The sequence below is a fragment of the Lytechinus pictus genome, chromosome 1 (genome assembly GCF_037042905.1).
Source record: "Lytechinus pictus isolate F3 Inbred chromosome 1, Lp3.0, whole genome shotgun sequence".
Lineage (NCBI taxonomy): Eukaryota > Metazoa > Echinodermata > Echinoidea > Temnopleuroida > Toxopneustidae > Lytechinus > Lytechinus pictus.
The window spans coordinates 30,578,130-30,605,022 of NC_087245.1; the positions used below are offsets into that span (position 1 = coordinate 30,578,130).

General features: G+C 36.4%; 2 protein-coding genes across 2 annotated transcripts; one reads left to right on the forward strand and one right to left on the reverse strand.

Moving 5' to 3' along the window:
* Positions 1 to 7,022: 7,022 nt before the first annotated feature.
* On the reverse strand, positions 7,023 to 13,588 carry LOC129260834 (large ribosomal subunit protein eL19-like). Its single transcript, XM_054898827.2, has 5 exons — positions 13,330 to 13,588; positions 11,247 to 11,476; positions 10,909 to 11,029; positions 8,582 to 8,692; positions 7,023 to 7,493 (listed from the first exon to the last, which is right to left on the reverse strand). Exons 1-5 carry the CDS (start codon positions 13,332 to 13,334, stop codon positions 7,364 to 7,366), a joined length of 597 nt encoding a protein of 198 aa, XP_054754802.1. The 5' UTR covers positions 13,335 to 13,588; the 3' UTR covers positions 7,023 to 7,363.
* Positions 13,589 to 13,667: 79 nt separating this feature from the next.
* On the forward strand, positions 13,668 to 26,401 carry LOC129260843 (coiled-coil domain-containing protein 43-like). Its single transcript, XM_054898839.2, has 5 exons — positions 13,668 to 13,890; positions 19,389 to 19,479; positions 20,131 to 20,284; positions 21,277 to 21,359; positions 23,682 to 26,401. Exons 1-5 carry the CDS (start codon positions 13,672 to 13,674, stop codon positions 23,864 to 23,866), a joined length of 732 nt encoding a protein of 243 aa, XP_054754814.2. The 5' UTR covers positions 13,668 to 13,671; the 3' UTR covers positions 23,867 to 26,401.
* Positions 26,402 to 26,893: the final 492 nt, after the last annotated feature.

The following is a 26,893-nucleotide window of genomic DNA, read 5'->3' on the forward strand; positions in this document are numbered from 1 at the left end:
TGATGCGTAATGGGGCCTCCGCATTAGAAGTGAGGGAGTGCTTATCCTGTAGTTTGATTTAAACTACAGTGTTCACTGTTGTAGAATGAATCAAATTCATACTCCAAGTCTGAATGTGATTTAACACTGTTGAGATAGATATAACTTAGTATTAGTTGGGGTATTACAAAGTAGATGTTTGCCCGAAATGTTGGCATATATATATGATGTTTTCCTGTTATGATCTGCAAGCATGTTCCCACCCTTGTATCTACTATGAGCCCAGCTGCTTTTGTGAAGGGTTTATGTTAATCTTCGTTCATCATATTGGGGACGGGGCCATCATTAGCTGTTGATTATCAGGTAATTCTCAAAAGGTGGAGCTATGAAGTTTGCCGAGTGCCCCAGTGAAGTTACACTGAACACATTTGTGATCAATCAATCAGATCAATCAATTTTAACGGTGAAAAGCCAGTGATGTCATAATTCACCATCTCGAGGTTATATACCCCGTCAGTTGTAAAGAAATAAGGAGCAAATGCCATCTCTTTATATCTTCATGCTGAAATGTATAATATACATGTAAGGTGACAAATCATTGGCTTTCAAAGATTGAGAGTTAATTACTCACACTGAAATATGGGCACCAGTTCATGGGTCATATATAGTTTTTGTCACTGATCAGTGGTAATTCACTAATGGTGCATGTCAGTGAGTTATCCCCAATGACAGTGAAGCACCCTGATGCAAGGTGAGGTAATGTTACATATGGTAGCCTGTAAAAATGATGGATGATACCATGCAAATTGAGTGTGTCTCCATATAGCAAACCTCCATCTATTTGTAGATAGAGCAATAGCCAATGTTTTGATTGTACCAAAGAGTCATGTAATCAACCACAAGGTCTTTCTTTTGCATAACCTACATGACATGCCACAAGCAAGTCATTCCGTGTAAATGCTCACAATATGGAATCTGAATAGAGAATACCTGTCTGTAGTACCTGTTGATGTCACTCATAGATGCTACTTTACCATGATTCGTGTGATACATGCAAATTTGTGTTTCATGGTACAGACCTAATATACCCTATTAAATGCCTGCTTTTCACAAATAATATAGAGTACCGAAGCGATGTCAGTTGCCATGGTGTCATAGCGGCCTGGTTCTAAACAAAGGAACTCGCCGAATAATAGTGTGTGTTTCTCATAGGAGAAAATGGCTGCTATTGGAATTTGATCGCTTGCTACCTATTTTTTCAGACGAGCCAAAGTCATACAAATGTGTACAGATGATCGTCAGCTGCGACTCTGTTTAGAACCAGCCTGCCATAACACCATGGCAACTGACGTCACACTTGGTGAAATTGCACTGAACTATGGCAAGCCATTTGTAAACACTGTTTGCTTCTACTATTGAATATCTTATAGCATCATGGTCACTTGTAAAGACAATTGGCATTTCATATGATTGATTCAAAGTGTAGCGTGGTGTTAAAATCTTTGGACAGGACTTTACAGCCCTGTAAGACACAGCTAAGCATTTGATCGTAGGGCCGAGGGTTAGACCATGGAGTGCAGAGTACGGGCTACAACCTTTTGAAGTCCATTGTCTTGAAAAACATGTCCAAGACAGAATAAATGGCATGCCATAACCAGGAGCAATTTTTCTGCCTAAAATATTGCTAATATAGTGAAATATCCCACTCCCCTATTCTCAGCATATTATACCATCTTTGAGAGTAGTGGTATTTTAATAGTGTTTCTTTCTCCCATTGTGCATTGTAGCTCAGTGTTGTTTTTAGAGATTACCTTTGAATCCTGCCAAGTTGTCCTCTCTCTTTAATAGCACAATGACGCTGCATAAGCACACCAGACATTTTTTTTCAGGGTTTCTTTTTTTTTAAATGAATTGTACTATACTTGTGCCATTGGTGAGTGGGTATGTATTTAGGGGCCTACGTGAGTTTTTATTTCTATCAGGTATTCCTGTACTACATAGGTTCAAATTGATATTTGATTTTGGTGTTAAGAATTAATTTTCAGTGCAACTGAAATTTCCCTTAAGAAAAAAAAATGCAACCAAGCTGGTTTTTCTGTCTGAAAATGGAAGCAATCATTTTATATCGATTCTTGGGAGTTAACAATTTCCAGGCCCTGGTATTGTGATTATGAAATTTACTGGCCAAAGCCAAAAGTACTTGATAATTTTGATGAAACCTTGTGTCTGCTCTGGGGCTCGCGGACCCCTCTATTATTTTTCAGTTTAAATGACTTGAGCTTAGCTTGGGTCTCTATTGACAATCCGTCAAATGGTAAAATATGGTTTATTCAAAGGTAATCCCAACATTAACAAAAAACACATAAGTAGATAAGGTGCTATATTATTGCAATAAAATGGCTATAAAGTGTTTGATTTTTGTCATAATTCTTTTGGACACACACATTCCAAAATTATAGGATATGTCATGTTGTGTGCCTACTGTAGGAATAAAGTGTGTATCGATTACTCATAGTTTAATTTGAGAGCTTTGTTGTATCATAGAACTGGTTTAGTAGAGTTAGGATAAAACAAAATCAGTATTGGAGTGTTAAATTGTGCTTTTTGAGTTGTATATACTTTTTATTTATCTAATCTTTCTTAAATTTGTGAATTATTTTATTGAACATGGGATTATGGAATGTTATAGATTAAACACCCCAATGATATCACTCAAGGAAATTGCATAATGTAAAAATCAATTTTGCTTCTGTACTCGCAACATATCCAAACCAATATTTGTTCCAGAATTTTCATTGAAACAAGTCATTGATAGATATGCCATCTATTGGGGGAAATTAAGTAACAAAATTGTCAATAGGTCATATATGTTCTGCCCATTTGCTGTGAATTAATAAGGGAGAATGGAGCGCTCATAACTTAACCTGGAATCATTATTTTTCATGATGTAATGGTAATCTAAGATCATAGAATTTTTCAGTGGATCTGTGAGAAACTACAGGTAACTCTGCCTAAGTCAACCTTCCGTAAGTCAAATATTTGCCTGATAGACCAGACTATTTCAAACATGTCTTCAAATTTTTCCTTTAAGTCGAACAGATTTCTGTGGTCTCAAAAGATTCGACTTAGGTAGAGTCACCTGTATTAATGTTTTAAGGGGAAGTTCACCCTGAAGAATAGTTTGCTGTAAAAATGGCAGAAAAAATAATAAAAAATATTTCTGAAGGTTTGAGGAAAATCCATCAAAGAATAAAAATGGTAATAGAATATTATTTGATTTGTGACGTCACATGCAGGCAGCTTTCCTACACATCGATTGCCAAAACATCAATGAAATGTAATTTTCTCAAAAAATTGCTTTTACTTTACATTCAGTTATCAATATACAAACTATTTCACACCCTTTCCAAAGAGAAAACAATAATAAGTATAAAATCACGAACCACTAAAAAAATATATATATATTTATGCATTTTATATCACATAACATATGGGGCAGCCGCTCGTGTATGACGTCACAAATCCAAGAATTGAAATTCTAATGACTTTCTCAATCTTTAATGGATTTCCTCAAACCTCAACCAATATTTTTTTATTATTTTTTCTATTTTTACAACAAACTTCTTCAGGGTGATCTTCTCCTTTAAACTTTTGCACATGCAAATTCCATTTATATGCATACAGTGTATGGTAATTTGTTTCTCAGATGACCACGAGTGTCTTTTGGGGTTTTATCCTGGTCCGACGAGTGTGGAAGCCAAGTGTAATCACAACCAAAACCTGTCAGACCGACAGTTCCCATAATCGTTCTGTATTTGAATAGGCCATGAAATATGACAATTTCTCACCACCAGCATCGTCATTTTTGCTAATCTTTAGCCAATTCAAGGTATTAAGTAGACTGCTTAGTGCAAATTTTACCACCCAATTCCTGATATTTTTTGTCATGTGATCACTCATGACTGATTTTCTGTGTATCTTGTATGGGTATTAAGTCTGAGGTGACTTTCATTACTTCTTCTGTGCCAAGCGAAAGATTGCCAACAGTCGTTCATTATTCATCAAGGGGCTGTCACTCCCGAAAAGTTTAGACAGCGTATGACAAAGTTATGTAGGGTAGGTGATGGCAAGCTGTGTTCGTATCCTATTCATTATTGACAATTTCTTTTTGTTATCAACTCCTGTGATTCTTTATGTAAGAAATTTGTGTTAACAATATGCAAGAAGTGGGATTACGGTACTGGCCACAAGATCATAAGCATATGCTGGCTAAAGTATCAGTGTTACAGCCCCTTTAAACACATTTTGACAATAGTTTTCTCTGTATGATGGAGAAATCAACAACATAGAGATCTTCCATAAAAATGAAATCTTTTCATTATTCTTCTGCTAGTGAGGTACAATCTGATTGACGATGATCCACAGCATTTTTATTGCGCAATATTTCTGCACATCTTGTATTTGAAATTTGTTGCATTTATAGAATGAATACCAAGATTCATGCAGCTGCAATTTCTGCATATTACTTTGCATTGATTTGAATGTTTCCATTTTAATTTAGCAGAAGTTTGTATTATTATCTGCTTACACAGATTCAGCTGAAATATTGCGCATCTTGCTTGAAATATGCTGCTGTACTTCTCTGATCATATAATTGTGTACATGTCATAATTCCAAGCTTTTTTAATTTGCACTGTACCAAATAATGACTTGGCTTTTCTAATATTTTGTGGAATATCATGGAGTCATACAAGTCCATTGTAAATAATCAATGATACGTGAGCTCGCTCCTTGACTATTTCTCACCCGCTTGTATGTCATCAGCTTCTGAGATTGAAGTACCTTTGTGGACGTTGCTGAATTTTATTGTATTGAGATGGAGTGCAGATGAAATTACATAAATCTCGACAATTCTGGGGTTAAATGTGATGTTAGGTAAGACCAAGAGAGACAAAATTGTCACGAGGTTCATTATGTCAAATCAGGTGAATAGAATATTTCATATCCAGGCACTTCCACAATGACTTGTGAATTTGGTTTTTGTCTCAAACATACATGGAGGTGTTTAATACAAAGATAGATTTTTAAAAGTAAATCCAAAAGATTGATGAAAACCACTTTAGACCATGAACGGGCAAGGTCGAAAATTCCCAGGTAGATTCATGTACATCTGTCACTCTCATCACACGCTGCCTTAGCACTAATGTCATCATGCTCTTTCAGATACTAGTTGTGTAGATGTTTATTTGACCCACTGATGTGTATAATTTTTGTACATGTATTGACATCTTTATCTGATCTTTGTAATGCGATTTCTGAATAGCAATGTACTACCAATGTGTTAGTTGAAGGCAGAGAACCCAGCATTTCTGTAGTTATCAGCAAGAACTGTGAACAAAACCATACCATGAAGGGCAAGTTGACCCAAACAAACCATTGATTTGAATACTAAAGAAATTGAAAATTACACTGAAAGTTTCATCAGTCGTATGTGAAATTAAACTTGCTGCAGCAATGTAAATTCCACACATTTAAGGTGGAATGAAACCCAACTGATCATTTATGCAAAAATTAACAACTCATTTGCATACCAGTACTGGCCGCACAGAAATGTTGTTACGGTACTTATGGATCGAGATGTGATATCATGCATTGCTGCGACATTACTGGTTGCAAAAGAGTCCTCTGTTTGCACTAACGTTTATGAACAGCCAGTACAGGATGAGCATGACTGTTATGTAAAATTAAGCATAACTCAAAATTTTCACAAATTATTCACTTCCAAGTTTGATGAAACTTTCAGCATAATGCTCGTTTGAATTTTCTCGACTCGTTCAAAACCTCTTATTTTGATATGATAATCTCCAGAATTGATCAGTGTCAAAATTTCATGTAAATGAAGCATACTACATAATTACATGGAGTGCGAATCTTGACACAAAGAATATATACTCCAACCAAAATTAAGTAGTTCAGATTGTGCTTCTCTTCCATAGGATAATGAATTGTCGGCCATCACTAAATGCCAAAATACATCCCTTCATATGTAATTGTGTGAAGCTTTTTAGGACTATGTGGTACATTTGGTATTCTCATTTCCCAGACAATAACAAGGATCACATCTGTAATGCCCAAGATTTCAACCATATCTCATGTAACTAATATATGTCTCATTTTTCTGCAATAAAGGAAATTATGCTGTACTAAGCATAACTAAATTACAGATGTCCTGACTTTTGATTGTCCCGTGCCTGTAAAAAAATACTTTATTGAATTTGTTGCAGCTAACAGTTAGGCCTCCCACTCTTTGGTCTATTGGATCAGTAAATTGCAAATTTGTTTGCTGCAAACTCGTCCACTCACCACACGGTCTACCTTCATCTAGTCTAATGCCAATCCGTTCATACACATATCGCCTAACAACTATTTGGTCCAGTCACCAGTTCGTCTATGACCATTTCGTCTCATAACCATTTAATTTTCATTCGTTTCGCTCAATTAACACAAAGTCCAATAAGACTAAATGGCTATTGGACCAACTGGTTGATGAAATGCTGAGTGGACGAAATGGCAATTACACCATGTCGATATTGGACAAACTAGTTAAGAGTAGATCAAATGATAGTAGAGGAGTTGGTAATTTGACTGATTGGCATTAGACCAATTGAAAATAAACCTATCGGATCTACACCTGTTGACTAACTTCTGTATAAAAACAAATCATTGCATTAAATCCTACACGATTTTAAAAGGAAAATTTTGCACACAAGTGTGACTTTCAATAGATTGGGAAATTAAAATTTAGGTAGCCGATATTTTTGTTGAATTCTTTTTCTTGGTGAATGTGCCCAACCATCATTCGCTAATGTTCAGCCGACCTAAGTGACAAAATTCAGAAATCAGTCAACAAGTGTCGATGAAATCTGAGCAACTGCACAAAAAGCTAACCGTTGTTTTTTTTTTTTTGGGGGGGAGGGGTGAATAAAATACCTGTTCAACCCAAAGATTCTTAGCAAACAAATGAAATTGATTCAAAAGAGAAATTGGGTGCAAGAAGCAATACCAAGCATTTATTCCCAAATCACATCAATCTGCAATTAATGTACAAGAATATACTCGAACAAAAAGACAATGGTTCCATAAATGTATGTTATAGATAATACCATTATACATCAGTTTGCACATGATCTTCAAACTATCCTTGCATAAAGATAATGATTTCATTATTACAAAACATTTCTTTGTGATGTTGAGTGCAAGGACAGTTGGATTTGATGAATAACTGATGACAATTGACTCTGGATTCGACAGGAAAACAATTGCACATGGCTTTGTATCCTTGCGGAATTTTTGTTTTTTCTTTAGTCATTTACAAATCATGGATCTATTTTTGTGGGGCCTCCTCGTCTTCACGGCTGAAGCTTTTGAGTAAATCCTGGCGTTTCTGAGCTATACGTTCTTCACGGCGCTTGCGGGCCTCCTTGGTCCTTGTACGCCTGGCCTCGGCTTGCTCACTGCACAGAAAGAAAAAGAAATGTAAATACCAAGGTCCAGTTTCATAAATACTGTAATAAATACACAATTTCTACCTCAACTGAGTAAGGCACCCAACCAAAGAAAGAGCACACCTTCCCCACAGGAATACTTCAAGTGTCCTCTAAGTTTTATTTCTCTCCATTTTCACATTTAACATAGACATAACAATGGGGAATGCGGGAAAGCTCCGATAAACCCTGCTATAAAAGAGTTGGTAAGCTATGCATCTCTCACAACTGATTTCCTGCATTACCCATATTTGGTCTAAGATCAATGTGAGGATTACTAATGAGAGGACACTTCCAGAATTCCTATGCGAGAGATGCGGCTCTGATCTTCAGTGAAAAGCCCAATAGGGAGTTTTTGGTACAACGGCGTAGAATGAATCCTACAACCCAGCAAATGCATCGAATATGCAAGTCAATCACAATGAAATTTTTGTCAAGGGTCGGTGAATCGAAACAGCAGTTTCGTGCGACATCTCAGAGCTGGCAAAAAATTGCAAATACGTCGCTTGTCTAGAGTCACAGACAAAAATGCTGTTTCGATTCACGAACTATCGACATTTGACTTCATTGTGATTTGACTGTCATTTTCAATAAATTTCTGCACTGAAGGATTAATTTTGCGCTGCTGTGCGAAAAGTCTGTCGTCACTTCCATGGATGACATTAACTTTTTTCCCCTGAATAAAAAAATGAATGAAACATTTCCATACAACCATTACTAGTTGTAAAAGGATGTGAAATAGTGCATCAAGAAAAAAGGGCTGTGAGAAAAGCAAATTACCAAATTATTATTTTGTGTGCAGGAGGGGCAATCTTCAAGAAACTATGACTCTTCCTTAATCTGAGTGCCAATTTTCATGATTGAAATTATCGGCCCATAACGTCATAATCCCCGTGCATGGGCACTAAGCAGTTAGTTTGTTTTATTTGTGATTTCTAGTTAGGGGGCGCAAGCGTTTCTCCATGGCAATTATGCGGCGGAGCAACCAGAGTCGCAAACAAACTAAACAAATGGCTCCACCAATACAAAAAAAAATCCCCCTGTACAAAATGACTTACGCAAGCATCTTGCCACGTTGGTTTTCTGCCTTCTTCTTATGGATGTACTCCATGAGAACTCGCTTGTTCTTGAAGACATTACCCTTGACCTTCATGTACAGTGAGTGGTACCTGAAACAAAGAAACACACAAAATCAATAATATATCTCGCACTTTTATCCTTTAGTTTGATTCTATATAACTTGAGAAATAGCATTGGTAAAACTGAAAAAGGGAGTACATAACACATTCAAATGACAAAGCTGGGTTTAACATTTAAAAATGAGAGACAGAAAGTGTCAAGACTGCACTAGGTTTACAGGTGCCGCTTTTCTGACGGCGGCATCATCGTCAAAATCAAATCTTAATAAGAGTGGGCTATAAATGGGTGATTTTTGGTTTTACTGTGGGAACAGTTTTTTTGTGTTCCTTTTACCTTATCTCAACATGAAATGACAATATTTTTTGTCTCGGGTCCGAGAAAAAAGTGTGCCGGGCCAAAATCCAAAATGGCCGCCAAAACCCCCCAAAATGACAGTTTTGGCCACAACTTTTTTATTTGGTGGTCATTTTCTCTGGTTTTGGTGTCTATTCATATGTTTTGGGGGGCAGGCAATTTGTTTTTCCTATAATTAGTACTTTTAAACCATTATTTGTAGAATTAAAAGGTAATTATACCTAAATTTTCCCATTTTTGTAGCCTTTTTTCATCCAAGAAGTGGGTTTTATCATCCTGGGGTTCTGGGATATTAGATGGTACGAGGTCAACAATAGCAAGTAGCTTCATGTAGCTATATTGCTTTTATTCCTCCACTTTGGGTTTTACGGATATTTGTGAAATATATCTTATCAAATAAAAGAAAATGTCATTTATCCATAGGGGCTATACGGTGTACAATGCACTGTACATACTACACTGCATATATCCATGCATTGACCACCATGGCATATGACAAGGCCTGTATATAAACTATAGTGTCATAGAAATGAGCTTCAAAGGTTTAGAATTAGATTGTGAATTTGATTCCTTGTCAGCTGATGTACATGGTGAAACTAGCAACGTAAATTATACTTACATGTAAATATCACATACATGTATATATATATTACGTACATCACATTTTTAGCCATATCTTCTTCATTTGGAGGCTTTTTTTAAAACCTGGTTCTGGTGTCTAACTGGCCTATGTTTATGGGGTCAGGTGGCTACTAGTATCATGGTAACGCTGATCAACAGCCAATCAGAATAAAGGATTGCATGCAAGTTACCATTATGTTAAGTTAACATAATGGTAAATTTTTATGCAACAGGGCCCAGAATAGCTACAGTGTAAATTACCTCTCTCCGCCCCCTGAATTAGCATATTTGACAAAACATGTCCTCAATTTCTGAGACAAAACATATCTTCAATTTCTGAGGCATCTAATTCTAAACCTGAGAACTCATTTCTATGACACTAGTTTATACAAGCCTTGTTATCTGTCATGGTGGCCAATGCATTTATGCAGTGCAGTATGTATGTACAGTACATTGTACATATGTATACTGTATAGCCCCAATGGATAATTGACATTTTTTTATCTAATAAGATATATTTCACAAATATCCGTAAAACCCAAAGTGGAGGAATAAAAGCAATATAGCTATATGAAGCTGCTTGCTATTGTTGACCTCGTACCATCTAATATCCCAGAACCCCAGGATGATAAAACCTACTCTTTGGCTGAAAAAAGGAAAAAAAAATGGAAAATTTAGGTATAATTACCTTTTAACTCTACAAATAATGGTTTAAAAGTACTAATTATAGGAAAAACAAATTGCCTGCCCCCCAAGACATATGAATAGACACCAAAAACAGAGAAATTGACCACCAAATAAAAAAGTTGTGGCCAAAACTGTGATTTTGGGGGGTTTTGGCAGCCATTTTGGATTTTGGCCCGGCACACTTTTTTCTCGGACCCGAGACAAAAAATATTGTAATTGCATGTTGAGATACATTACAAGGAATAAAAAAAAACTGTTGTCATATTGAAATTACAAAAAAAGTATTTTTGACCCATGTATAGCCCACTCCTAATCTTAACCAAAGGTTAAGTTTTTTTAATATCATAACTCAAAAAGTATATGGGCCTAGTTCATGAAACTTGGACATGTTTAACAAGTATTACTTAACATCCTGCCGGTAATTTCTTTTTATCAGAGGACTGTACATATCATAGTTGAAAGCTTATATTTTACAACCAGGAATGCTAATCAAGATTATTTCTACCCCCTCCCCCACATACAAACATTTTTTTGAATAAACAAACCGTCTCATGTAATAATGGGAAATCTTTAATCTACTTACAAATGCCTGTCAATCTTCTTGTTCTCCCTGTACTTCTTGAGTAGCCTCCTCAAGACTCGCATCCGCCTGATCCAGATCACCTTTGAAGGCATACGGGCATTGGCTGTACCCTTACGCTTACCTGGATAGATAAGGGGGGGGGGGAATCATTATTTAAATCAAGTTGATAATTTCACCATCTGGTTTTTTAAATAAATTTTTCCTGATGATAATCCAGTTACGTTCATATTAAAAATTACATGTGCTCATCTTCTATGAAAGACAAATATTTCAAAAAAAAGGCTATAAAGACGATTAAAACCATGAGAAAGAATCTAGGCATGAGTATGATCACTTACCGCGTCCACTGTGACGTCCCTTCCTACGGGCTTCTGCATCCTTGCGAACACGGGCCCTGGAATGTACAGCAACAGGCTTGCGGATGATCAGACCATCCTTGATCAACTTGCGGATGTTCTGCCTCGAGTTAGCATTGGCGATCTCGTTGATTTCATTAGGGTCAAGCCAGACCTTGTTCTTGCCGCAGCTCATCACGCTTGCGGCCAAGCGCTTCTGCAACCGTAGGTTACTGAAATTTGAATAGGAAAAGATATTTGCAAACAAAGCTATTACGAAGTATCATGAAATTCTCTTAAGTTTACATACTTTGTTTCAACAGGATCAAGGCTACATGTAAAACAAAATGATGGTAACATTACTGAAAATGAACTTTAAACGACAATTTACCATCTGCTGGCGGAAATGGCTTTCAAAAACATGTTTTTACTTGTTACCTTTTGGTGGTGATGTGCGATTGGCGCTATAACAAAACAGTGCCAGGATGTTTAAGAGAGTAAATCTCACTTGAAGTTGAACGAATTACTCTCCATGCAACTCAAGAATATAGATCTATACCCAGTTTTTGTACGTTTCAATCATTGATTAAAAGTAATGACAACTGTGGTAAGAAAAGCTGTCCGAAATCTGTGCATATGGATATTCAATTTCAACTGCCCAATTCAGCATGCAAAATTTTGAATATCCATCTCAAAAAGGCAGAAAATATATTTGAAATTGAATAGCAGGCATTTAATGTAGGATTGGAAACGGGAGTCCCGACCACTGGCGGATCCAAGGGGGGGGGGGGGGGGGGGGTGGGCACAGCCGGCCCATGCCCCCCCCTAAATAAGAGGCACAAGCAATTAAAATTTGTAATGTAAAAATGCAGAACAGAAACGTGGGCCCCCCCCCCCCCTCTTTCAAGAGTGAAGACCTTTTTTTTTTGCTTGTCAAATTTTATCGTGGACGAAATTCCCTTAATTTTTGGTTGAAAGCCTTTTTTTTTTGCTTGTCAAATTTCTCCTCGGGAAAATGTGCCCCCCCCCCCCTTGCGAAAAAATCCTGGATCCGCCCCTGGTCCCGACACTTAATAAAGATTTATGGTAGTGGATCGTATTACCGAACACTTTCATGAATTCAATCATATCAAACACACTATTCTCAAAAAATTCACCAAACTTTCACCATGAATACACAATTACCTACAAAATATAAATATGTAAAAATTTGGCCGAAATCGTTTTTCCTATTTACGATATTAGCTTCCAATCGGACCCCTCTTCGCATGTGAAATATTTTGGTCACTTGAAAAAGGTATCGTATTACCGAACGTGTGTTTTCTATGGGAAAAGTTGAGAAAACAACAAAGTCACTGATGCGTTATTTTGACCATATCTTATTGTTTTTCGAATATTAAGACTTTGAAATTGTGTTTTTGACAATTTTTCATCATCTTTCTATTCAACTTCAAGTTCTCTTTGAAAGGATGTTGCAAAATTTTGAGCGTATGGAATTATTTTCTGATGCGTATGATGATGCGCACGTTCGGTAATACAAGGCCGGTCGGTAATACGATCACTCACTATACATTCAGATCTTTTTAACTTTTAGCATTTATTAAGCAATTCAAAAGAAAAGTGGCAAATAATGAAATATTCACAATTATTTTTGCTATAATTTAATGCATGAATTTTGAGAAAATCCTGTGCAAAAGACGAATATTTTAACTGTTTAACAAATTCAGAACCCCATCCTACCAAAAGGAATGAGATCCCCGTCCCTGTTCCACCGGACGTCCGACCCCCGACGCGACGGCGGACCTGCCAGTGCCGGGCTCCGGATCCCCTACCCAGTAGTAGTAACTAGTACGGGGGGGGGTACCCATTCACGTCACGTTAGTGTCGTGCACCCAGTCATATTCGTTTGGCAGAATAACATCGCGCCGATAACCCAACCCTTAATAGTAATAAATTAATTCGCCTACAACAAAAATACGACAATCAGAATGATCATAAGGAATTCATAAAACAGACACTGTAACACAATTGGAAAGAAAATACTCTTTTAAGGATTTTTATGCATATTTTTGTGACAGTCTTTTACCTCATTTTGGCCTACGTAGATCACACGAGGAAAAGGGAGAAACAATGCACAACTCGATATGAGAGCTTACTCCGCGGAATTACATTATTTGCCTTTTTAATATTAAAAAAAAAAAATGAAATCTCATTTCCTAGTGTTGAATAAGATATTCATATTATTTAAAATGTTAAAAAATATGATGCATTATCAACATTTTTTTCAAAATAACACAATATGATGAATGCGCACTAATTTAGTAAAAGTTGAATTGTGGTGAGGCAAATCGTTCAAATTCGCTGCTACTGGACTGCACGGACGTATGCCGCTAGCTAGCTATATGTAAGCAACAGATCCGAGAATTTAATGGGATCGGCGAATACTTGCACCATCTGCTGGAAACTATTTCAGATGGCAGAGGCTGCTATTTGTCAAAATTTTGGAGAATGGCTCTCCATCAAACTAGACCAACTCAACATCGATCAGGATGTGTTTGGAAGCTACATAAGTAGTATTGTAGAAACTGATGATTCGAACGAGGAGGAGAAGTCAGAAGCCTTAAGTGGAATCCTTGGCGGAATATTGGTATTTAATCTCGGTCCCATGCACATCAAATAATGTTGTGAATTATGCATGCAGATCGATTCTGTGTTTAATGTTGAAAAGTGAATGTCTTGTAAACTGTCGAGTAAAAGTGCTAAACTTCTCACATTGTTTTGGCCAAATATAGAGTAAAATTATTGATAATCATATAAAGTAAACACTTATAAAGTGTTACAACTGTCATGACTGTTGCAAGTTCAAATTAATGGAAGAAATGTGGAAAGTAGAAAATTTCCAAAAAAAAGCTCGCCTCGGCCTCGATTGTTTTCTGAATTCATGTTTTGTTGGGTATAATCACTCACACTAGTGCGTGGTTAGTATTAGTATACTGGCGACCAGTCGTGTTTTACTATTACCACCAAAAATGTTGTTTCCTTTCTTTTCGAATATCATTTCATTTTTCCCTCCTTTCCTTTTCATTTCCTCATTCTTTGCTCTCCCATATTTGAAGTATACTTTTCCCTGTCTTTCCTTATTGTTATTATCCTAAGAAAGACTTGTATCTTACAGGTTACTGTTGTTGTTGTTGTTGTTGTTCGTTGTGGGTCGTTTCCACACCCAAATGATCTCCTCGGTATACTCTCAGTGTGTTTGTCACAAGGTTACCCGGATCCTTCCTCGAGCGAAGTTCGTGCAGGCTCCACTCCACTTCACTACCGCTACACTACGCTCCACCTACCCGAACTTCGAGACCATGAACTCGATCGGATATTCCGAGTGACAAAAGGTGGGATTTTATGGGGAGAAAATACAAAATTCATGCAACATCACGATCTTTAAAAACAAGTGCAACTAATATTCTTACTTTACACAAAGTTTCACTTCTTTTCCTAGACAGCTGGCAGCCGTCTGTTTCGAGGAGTTTTTTAACATTTTTTTTTTTTTTTTAATTTCTCCTCATACACAGACGGCTCGCTAGCGTGCAGCCACCATTAGGGGACTTGCAATGCAAAATCCCCCCGTCGGGGCTCTTCAATTTTTGTCTTTAATGAGTAAAAATTTTGAAAATTCACGCGACCAAAATGCAAATTAATATTCCCTCTTGGCATCAATTGCCAAAAAACCGAGAAAAATCAAGTTAAAAGGAACAAAAACAGTGACTTACCTCGGCTGTCGTGCAAATTCACTTCCCCGTTTTATCCGATCTTAAGTACATAAACATATGGCCATTGAGTCCCCTGTACAGATCGCGCTAGAACTTCGGTCTCTGTATTTGGTGAGTGAAGCCAAAGGAGTTCAGCTGAACAACCAAAATTAACAGAGACCGAAGCTTTTGGTCTATTCTTTTCCATGCTTATATCAGTCTCAAAATTGATGATTTAGAGCCAACATGAAGTTCCTCACACGTAATAATTCGCTGCCGATTTCAGAACATCGCATGCGCGCGAGGGTCCGAGCTCGGACCAGACCCGGTACCTCCCGCATGCGATGTTTTGAAGTCGGCAGCGCATTAATATTTATACGTGTGAGGAACTTCATGTTGGCTCTAAATCATCAATTTTGAGACTGATATAAGCATGGAAAAGAAGTGAAACTATGTGTAAAGTAAGAATATTAGTTGCACTTGTTTTTAAAGATCGTGATGTTGCATGAATTTTGTATTTTGTATCGAGTTCATGGTCTCGAAGTTCGGGTAGGTGAAGCGTAGTGTAGCGGTAGTGAAGTGGAGTGGAGCCTGCACGAACTTCGCTCGAGGTACCCGGATCCTGTTCCTTCGACACTGTCCAGACACGGTCCTGTCCCGCTGCAGACAGAGATACTCTATTAATCTTGAAACTCATAAAAGAATAAGAATTAAACTATTGAATCTTTTCCAGTGGAAATGATTTCGCATGCATACAATATGTCAGTTTTTTGGGCAAATTAAATATGACATTAAAATGGGGAAATTTGTGTTGGATAATTCAAAATATATGGGGGCAACTAAAATAGGGGCTTTATAAATGAAATGGTGCAAATTCTATTGTTTAATCGAAGAAAGGCCATGGAGGTGATGTCAGTTTGTTTTTTATCTCTCTCACCCTCTCTTCTCATCCACTAATAATTTGGTAAACCTGACTCAATAGTACAGTAATTCTTGAATTGAGGTGGAGGAGGTTGAATAATGATTGATGATTTACAACCCTCATACGTTTTAAGTTTCTTTTCCTATTTTGCCCACCTTTTTAACTCACCAATGAGGTGAAAACAACAGTATCGAGTGGCAGTAGTGCACATATGAAAGTCGGCACCCTCGGTAACACACAAATGCAAAATGCACACAATGGGTCAGATGCATAAAAAAATAGCAATTGCTGGCAAGCAATAGCTTTAAGCACAAGCAATAGCTAGCCAAACAAAAGATCATGCTTCAGCAATTGCTTTACTATATATGTATTATAACCATTTGCTAGTGCTTTAGCCCTTTTCTTGCCTTCAGAAAGCAATTGCTAGCAGTTTGAACAATAGCGACGTCACGCTGACTGCAAACACAACACGACTCAAATAAAAAGGCAAGACTCGAACGCAAAGGTGTGGCAGGCTGGCAGCGCAAATTGAATAACTTGTTTCTTTTTTATGAATTTGTTTATTCGGCATTAGGTTTGCACTTATTAGGAAGGAAACATTTTTATGCAGGTTACGGTACACATTGGGGTTGTCTCTGCATAAACATTCAAAAATGCGAATGCCCTGATCAAGCAAACGCTCAAGCTGCTCTGACAGAGCTCGAAAAAACTCAAGCAAGTGCTTAAAATGCACAAGCGAAATGTTCGCTTTATGCATACGCTTTTTAGCAATAGCTTAATGCTTTGTCAAGGAAATGCTAGCAGTTAGCGATTGTTTGACTTACTAGCAAAATCATTTGCTTGCTCATTTTTATACATACAGAATCCAGCAAAAGCAATTGCTACTTTTTATGCATCTGACCCAACGTTGGCGACAAGGCTTGTCATGGGGTGAATCATCTAGTGAATTGGGTGGTCCTTTTCAGGACCAACACTTGCCCAAGAAAGATAAATGGTGTACCGTGAAACCTACTACACAATCTCGTGAATTGTTTCTTTCTTTTAGTTATGAACTTTTTTTGAGTGAAATTAGTTATTGTTTATTGCAGTTTAAATATCACTAATTATATCGAAGGCAAACATTTTGATTTAATATCTGTGGCTTTTGTACGATGGTGCTTGAAGGTTTGACTAGTCTGACAGCTTTTTTCAACCTGATTGGGGTCCCAATGCCCCCTAGAAAGTTTTGTCCTTGTATTTCATATTCACATGCCAATGCATTGCCAAAAATATTGGTCTATCATTAGACAGTAAAGAATAATGTTAACAGCTTTAGATATGATACCAAAATTGTAGATGGACATGGTGGAGATCACTAGACTCCTTCAAAATAAAACCTGCTTGCTCTGTGACCTCACTTTTTTCAACAAAGTTTGCGGAGTTCAGCAAGCCGGCATATGCTTACTTAACCAAGACAAGACAAGTTTTGACAACATTAAGGTCAAGCCCACCCAAGAAAAATGTTGATTTGAAACAATAGAGAAACATCAAACAAGCATAATGCTGAAATTTTCATGAAAATCAGTTGTAAAATAAGAAAGTTCTGACATTTTAAAGGTTTGGTTACTTTTCACAAAACAATTTGATCACAAGTCTGTGACATGCAGATGAGAGCGATGATGATTGATGTCCCTTACTATTTCTTCTTTTTTGATTGATTGAATTCTTTAATATTTCATAACAGATTTTTCAGTGACCAATTTGACTGAACCACAAAATGTTAAAACCATTATAATTCCACATGTTCAGGCCTTCAGGGGGAATAAATATTTGCTTCACATGACAATATGGAGAAAATTAAACATTTCTTATTAGTGAAAAAAAACAATTGTGAGTTGGTTATGTCATCAGTCCCCTCATTACAGACCAAAATGTGCATATAACTGTTTTTGTGGAATTAGTTGTAACTATAGAATGTCATCAACTTTCATATTTTACATCCAATTTTGATGTAATTTTCAGGATTTTCTCCCTTTTATTCAAATCAACTTTTGTTGGGGTGGACCTCTTCTGTAATGTTTTACCCCAAATAGCACAAAATATTGAGACTCTCTAATCCCATTGACTTTGTACAGGTACGGGCGTTACTGCTTTTGGCACCAACCCTTATATGCTCTGTCTTTGAGCATTAAGAATACGCGATTCAAGTTCTATAGACTGCTCAGCCTTGAAGCTTACTAATACCACAAATACTTGATTAGGGTCTATAAGCTAATGAGTTCAACTTTAAAGTGATATAGTATTATACATACTTTGTACCAAGTTTGTTGGAACCACACCCATACCTCTCTCTGTCCGCCTGACCTGTCTTTCCTGATTGTTGCAGATTCTACTACTACTATTACTACTACTACTACTTCTACTACTACTACTACTACTACTACTACTACTACTACTGCTATTACTACTACTACTACTACTACTACTACTACTACTACTACTACTACTACTACTTCCATTAATACTACTACTACTATTACTACTACTACTACTACGACTTCTACTACTGCTACTACTATTATTACTACTACTACTACTACTACTACTACTACTACTACTACTACGACTTCTACTACTACTACTACTATTATTACTACTACTACAACTACGACTTCAACTACTACTACTACTTTTTCACTCTTTTTAATGTGTAATAACGAGATTTCAATCTGTACCTGTGTAGGCTATATTTGTTTTTGGACAAGGATAATCTATTATAACGTTTACTCAAATTCTTCCAAATTTGATTTCCTTTAATTATCTATTTTAACTTTGCAGCCTTAAAACTTATTTCTACCTCTTCTAGATTACTTCCTGTCTTCCCAACTTTCAAGTCAACTTTCCTCCCCTCCTTTGCCCTCTCTCCCTCTCTCTCTTTCTCTTTCATATCTTATCTTCCTGTTCTATCTCTGCTCCTTCTTCTTTTTTTCACTTCTCCTAAATCAAACTGTTCTTGCTCTAATGCCTGTTTCGAAGTTTAAGTTGATGGACATGGCGTGTGTGTTTTAAATGAATTGTCTTTTTTATGTGTCTATACTTTTCTTCTTCAAATAATGCATGATATATCACATACTATTTATCTAGGCAAGTTTGTTTATAGGGATCGTATTAACTATTTTGATTTGTTAAGAATTATGTAATTATGTGACTTATTATCATGTTTATATTATTATTTGTAAAAAGATTCTGCAATTCAGCCTTTGGCTGCTACTGAATTTTTTAAATAAACCATTACCATTACCAAATAGCCCCTGGTTTTGAAAATGAATACAGTAACCAAAATATGTAACGGCACCACCTGTTTTGATGGGCGACCTCATGATGCATGACTATTTATTCCGATGCTTTATTTGCAATGGGCTGTCAGCTGTTCATACGGTAGTCCAGGCACCCACAAGTATACTCACTCTTTATTGTCCCTTTGTGTGTCATTAGGAAGATGCTGTCGAGGAGACTTGCCATGAAATCTTGCAGAAATGGAAACAAGTTAGCCATTCAACCTCTGATGAAAAGCAAGTCAATGGAGGTATGAGATTCTCCTTTTGATTAGCCAGAGACTTCACATTTTTATTTATGTATTGGCAACAAACTTTATTACATGATCCTCTTCATCAGTCATTAAAATGTGTTTTTCATCATTGTGTGACTTGTTCATCAGTCATCTTGTTTGTTTCACATTACTAAATTAATCTTTGATTAGTTGAATATTCTTATGGAGGAGGACTATGAAGGCAGATCAAAGTTTCAATGAATTTATTTATTATTGAAGGTGTGATTATAGGATATTCTGTAACATATTTTCTTCTGACACCCCCCTTCTTGCCATTTACTCTTTGCAAAGAACTTCATGAATTAAAAATAAATCTTCATGATGTTGATTTGTTAAGAATGATTAATGATAGAGATACAACTGAATGTAGTGATCAAATTTAATTGAAATTTTGGCCTTTTTTAACATTACTGAAGAAATAAGAAACAGGATTGATAATTAATGTTAGGTAATTGCCAGTTTAAGATCTATTGATCTCAAATTTCATTACTTTAATCGCCTCTTGTTTCTATAGCTTTTCTGTTACTTTTGCCTCTCATTTTAAAGCTTGATATAATAACTTGTATCTTTCTGTATTTATAAGGACTTTTCTAACAAATCCTTGAATATATTATTTTGTATATTTAGATGCTCACGCAACAGAGAGTTCTGAAGATAAGATGGCAGCCATCATGGAGCGCCATGCTGCCACCCAGGTAACCAAGGTTACCAAATCACCAACAGACTCAAAACAGAAAGCTGCCCTCTTGGCCCGATTTGCAGAAGTTTCTGATGGAGATGAATATCCTTTATTTTATGAAATGCACTATGCAATGCATGCATCTGATGAAAAGCGTAACTCAGGAACAGGTGCTATATAAATCCAATTATTATTTCTGGTATTATTATTATTATCATTATTTTTATTATCATTAGTAGTATTATTAGTATTAGTATTAAATATTATCATGATCATTATTATTATTGTAATTATTAATTTTATATTATTACTATTGTTGTTGGTGTTATTACTATTATATCTGAATTAGTGTAAACAGACAATACTATTGGCCGTTTAAAAAATGAAATCAAACAAAAAAAGGAGTTTACTCTGTTTTCTTAAAGGAGAATGAAACTCTTGGAGCAAGTTAGCTTTTGTGAAAGCAGAAAAATCAAAGAATAAGATCAACAAAACTTTGAGTAAAATAGGACTAGCAATAAAAGAGTTATGAGCATTTGAATGTCCAGATCACTAATGCTATGGAGATCCTCCCATTGGCAATGCGACCAAGATCTGTGATGTCACACACGTACAACTCTCCCATTCGGACACTGAAAATATACCCTAAAACATCTCTTTTTGCTCATTCTAATCATATGACAAACGATTCATCAATGATATAATGTTGTGAAACCTCTGTACTTGTCATCTCATAAAGAAAACACCTAACCTTGTGATAGACTCTATAAAAGTGAGAATATAAGTGAAATAAGTACTAAAGTAATGAGGGAGTTGTACGTGTGTGATATCACAGATCTTGGTCGCATTGCCGATGGGAGGATCTACATGGCACTAGTGATCTCAATATTCAAATGCTCATAACTTTCTTATTATTCATTCAATCTTCCTCAAACTTTCAACAATATGTTTCTTTGATTTTTCTCTTTGATATGGATTCAGCTAGTTTCAAGGGTTTCATTCTCCTTTAAGATGGGGCTGTTTGTGTTTTGTTTATATTTTACTTTGAATTCTAGAAAAGTAAGGATGATTTTTCCTTGACTGCAGCAATGTACAGATGAGGATTACGAACCTGACTATGATGGTGGTAAAGGCGGCGGAGGCGGTGCAGCAGGAGGAGGAGGTTTGGATGACCTGTGTATCCTTTCTTATCATGCATTGTTGAATCTACAGATAGATCAATGGTGTGTTGGAATAGCTGATTGTAAGCTACACATCATTTTTTTTTGGCACCACTGATTTCCTGGTGGATGTTTCACAAAGCTATTGATAAACTTGCAAACATCTTATATGCATGACTGGAACGTGTTCTCAAGTGCTAAGTCAGCTATATAGGGATATATCATGAAGCACAAGAAAGGGTCACCAGTCATGACTGGAACATGTTCTTAGGTGCTAAGTCAGCTATATAGGGATATATCATGAAGCACAAGAAAGGGTCACCAGTCGTGCATAAAGTTATTTGCAACTTACCAACAGCTTCATGAAACACGCACCTGTTCTTGTGCTAATACAGGTATAGATGTGATTTACATAAACAATGGGCTTATTAATACGGTACTTGATAAAAAGCGTTAATGTAGCACCCTGTGGCAAAAGCGTGCATTCATTATTGAATTTTTATACGCCCGTCCGAGACGGGATGTATTATGGTATCACGCTCGCCGTCCGTCCGTTAACTTTTCCTTGTAAACGCGATAACTTCAGTTTGACATAACCTAGGCTCATATAATTTGGTGTGTATGATACTAGCATGGATCCCAGGAAGCCTATCGATTTTGAGGTCAAAGGGCAAGGTCACAGTGACATGTTTTCATCTTACCCTTCTGCAGTCCTTGTAAACACGATAACTTCAGTTTTACTTAACCTAGTCTCATATAATGTGTGTATGATGCTAGCATGGATCCCAGGAAGTCTATTGATTGTCAGGTCAAAAGGTCAAGGTCACACTGACATGTTTTCATCATACCCTTCTGAAGTCCTTGTAAACGTGATAACTTTAGTTTAACTTAACCTAGGCTCATATAATTTGGTGTGTTTGATACTAGCATGGATCCCAGGAAGCCTATTGATTTTGAGGTAATAAAAATTAAAGGTCAAGATCACAGTGACATGTTTTCATCTTAACCTTCTGAAGTCCTTGTTGACGCGATAACTTTAGTTGAACGTAAAATATGCTCATTTAATTAGGTGTGTATGATACTTACTAGCATAGATCCCAGCAATTCTATTGATTTTGAGGTCAGAAGGTCAAAGGTGAAGTCGCCACCATCCCCTTTTCTTGCTTGACCAATAACTCCATTTTCCGTGTTACAGGCGGGCGTATTATGTGCTTGCGTTAGTGACACTCTTGTTTCTCAATATATAGGCCTGAGTTAGGTTGGCCCAATTGAGGATCAAATCTGTTTTTCCCCTTAGCATGCTATTACCAATCTCACATTTACCTCATTGTTATTCACAAGATACTCAACTTGCTGCAACAAGCTTTTTTTATCTGTCTCCCTTTGCATACATTGTTCCTTGATCTGGGGGGGGGGGGTTATGTCAGATCATACTTTTGCCAGAATCCCCCCCCCCCCCTCCCCCATTCCCGGTCAATGAAAATCCCAAATAGTAGCAAATGATTAAGTGTTGCTACTCATTGCAAAACTATCACAATCATCTGCTTACTATAACTTGTAGTGGCCAACTGTTCTCCATATTCACATTTCATAAACATCAGCGTGAATGTTCCCATTATGAAGCAAAGTGAAAAGTCACCCATGACGGAGAAAAAAATAAAAAAATAGTAATCTTGGTCAACATTCTTTTGCAAATTTTGGGAATCGAAACTTTCTAAGTTTTCAAATAACCCCTTCTCAGTGAGATACTGCCTTTCAGGACCCATGTACATATTGAGCCAAAAGAAACCATGAATGTTGAATCATTTTAAAGATAACAGTTGGGTAACAGTCTCAAAATGAGTTTGTACAGATTCCAATAAAATGACTATCCAAGTGTTTGTTTATACTAATATAGATTTTAAAAAATATGTACCAAATGTTCCTGATAGAAATTGTTTAATTGCAGAGAAAAGAGCAAAATAGTCATGCCATTCCAGCCAGATGTCTGGTGTTTTTTCAATCAATAATAGTAATAGGTATTTATTCATATAGCGCCATCTGTCTAGAAATAATCTATTCCAAGGAGCATTGTGTATTATTATTACCCCAATCAATGAACTATATTGTCCCACTTATGCTTATCTGTGTAAGTGATCTTCATGTGATTGTTTTCCAGCTTAGATTTCATGATTTTACCGAATTTGGTTACGGTTGAAATGTACCAGATCTACCTGTAGATCTACCATGATAAAGTGACAATTAAACCTTGATTTTAAAGACTTTCTCATGAGATCATTGTTTGCTGTAACTACATTCCTTTAGCTTTAACGTTCCTTAACCACACGTTCTTGAACCAGTCTTTACCAATACAAATAAGGTGGACGTTGATAGACATGAGAAGGAGAAACGTGAGAAAGCCAAGCTGGAGAGCACAAAGAAGAAGGAACAGGACAAACTGCAGAGAGAACAACAGAAGCAGAAGGCACAAGATCGGAAAGAGAAAGAAAAGAAGCGAACTCAGAAGCAAGAGAGACGGAGGTAGCATCCCTCAATTCGTGACAAATATTTTGTTAATTAATGCAGTTTAATAGTATTTATTTTTTGACCATATATATTCTCTGATGCAGTTGCCGATTTGCCAATTATTTTGAATCTTCATATTAGTAGTCAAATGAAGACCGTAGCCATTTCCCACATTCGGATGTGTTTTTGGTCCAGATTTTGACAGTAACTTGAAAAAGAAATTTACATTTTCATGTTAATAATTAATGTAATTTTATATCAAGAATTTTTCAGGGCATTTTCACACATGAATTATACTACTTTATGATGTACAGTGTGATGTGTACATTGTGCATGTTGATATCTATTTATTGTCTTAACTGTGAATCCCTTTGTAATTCTTATGAATTCTTGGAATGTTATATCTACAAGAACATGTCATTCATAATATTTCGATAATAATCCTGTAAACACTGCAAACTTATGTATGTTATGTCTCCCTATTATGATACTTTGAACTCTTTTTTATTCCTTATTATATTTTCACTTATCGTGTAACACATCTCACTCTATGTTTATCAGCAGTGCTTCCATTCTGCGATCACACACAATGAATAATAAGTCCTGCAATGCCTGTGCTATAAACAAAAGTAGACTCTTGTAGATTGAATGACAGTCTTGTATTTAATGGTATTGAATATTCAATTTATTATTGAAGTGAAGATCCTTCTCCCCCCCCCTCTCTCTCTCTGTCACTCCCCATTTCTCTATCTCTCTCCCTTCTCTATGTATCCCCTCCCTCTTTGTTTTCACCCCTTTTCATTTTGAATGACATGTTTAGCCAGCTTCACACAGCCATTGAACAATGAATTTGATATTTATAAAATACCACAAAAGTGAGTATTTTCTTCTTCTGATGGCTTCTGTAGACACCTAACAATTAAGAACAGTTTTCTGAATAAAATCAGTCAATTACTCTGCTACCCTTTATAGGTGATTTTGCATAATATATATACCAAGTGTAGGGCTCTCTCTATTATTAGCAATCTTACACTTATTCAGTCTTCGTCATTATTGGCATTATTACATGTAGGTGTTATATTTTCTAGAGTGGCTGCAGAGTCCCACTCTAAGAGTGGCAGTCTCTTGAGCAATCTGAACAGATGGAAGAGGTTGGTGCTGAATCAGATACTGATGCTGACCTCGCCTTTCTTCTCTAAGCTGTTTTGTCTACCAGTTGAGCATGTCATATACTTTCTGCCATTTTGTCACCTACATGTACATTAACTTCACAGACGACGTCCATTGGCTACAGCTTCCTCAATGTCGTTAGTGTCAATGCCAGAAAATTTCATGTCAAATTTGCAGGTGTCTTTGAAAAGGAGGTGTGGATGTGTGGTCTTCCAATGGGATTATACCCATCACACAGCTCCCACTTATCATATCCCCACAATATGTGCAGTATTTTGTTGCCAATCTTGAGATATTTCTCTGTTAGAATATTCAATCTTATAATCTGTACTCTTAACCATTTCAGAAGCAATACTATTGCAACTTTGTGGACCCAATATCGATTTGTTGCAAGTTTTTTGTTTCGTTATGAATAATTGTTTTTGTGATTTATGTGCTTTTTCGGTTTCTTTGGTGTCCGCCTTGTCAGACCAGTGGCCCATCCTTGTATGAAAGCACCTCAGTCCACGGGGGGGGGGGGGGGGGGATTTACCAATCTAGGACCCTGTTTCATGAAGACTTACAACTTTGGTTAATTTGTCATTATATTGACTACTATGATAACAAAGCTCAGCAGCCAATCAAAATCAAGTTTTCCTTGGTAGTCACAATAATAGCAAAGTTAACATAGCTGTAAGATTTTATGAAACTGGCCCCAGATAAGACTTTATGCATACATTTAGGTCCACTTCACCCATCATACAGGTACATACAGTATATCTTTCCTCAATTGTTGAAATCAAGGTCCACACAGCCAAAGAGTTTATTTGTAAAGAAAGAGAATTTTGATTAAATTTTCAGCATGACGTTTGATTGAATGATATTTCTCATTTTATTCACATAATTCTATTTTGTTGGAGTGGACTTTCCCTTTAAAGTGCTCTTTCTTCTAATTGTTTAGATCATATATGTGAAGTTGAAAAAAATGATTGTCAAATCGTTATCTGTTATGCAAGGTTGAACATACCAACACTGATATCCCCCTCCTTCACTCAACTCAATATAAAGTATACTGATATTGATATATTTATCAGTGTTCTCGTCTCTGAATATCCATCAATATTGATTTAAAAGAAAAGCTTTGGTGATGCAAAAAAAAATACAAGCAAACATTTTATGCATCTTATGTGAGCAGTATTAAACATTTAAATTTCCTTTATGTTTTCTCAATGCACCCTTAATGCATGTTTTAATTGACATAGCACGATGAAGCCTTATCCCCTTTATAATAATATGTATTGATCACATGGATATTATTTAGTAAGCTGGATTGCTAATGCTCAATTAGAATTGCAATTTTCAGAATATTTGAATGATCTTCCATTAAAATACAGCTGAAACACAATTACTTGTTTTGACAGACAATGAATTATAGTCTTGATAGTTATTCTATGAAGATATGTAGGTTAGCCATAGTGATGATGTGATGATGATGATGATGATTATGATGTGATGGTGTTTATGATGTGATGGTGATGATGATGGTGGTGGTGGTGGTGGTGGTGGTGATGATGATGATGGTGATGATGATGATGATGGTGATGATAAGGGGGTTGATGATATAATAAATGGTGATATTTTTTATGATGAGTGTGATTATTAAAATGATGAGGATATTGGTAGGAGAGAAATGATGGTATTGATGATGGGGATGGTGACGGTTAGTCTGCAGTACAAACCCTTCACTTTAGTTAAGGGGTCTGAATGTGCAGCCTACAATGATTTGTGTACTGAAGGCCCTCTCGCTCCTGAAATTAAAACGGCAAGTTTATATGTGCTAGTCTTGTGTTGTGAAGACCCACTTGATCAAATTTTCAATCAGGGTCTGTGCAAGCAG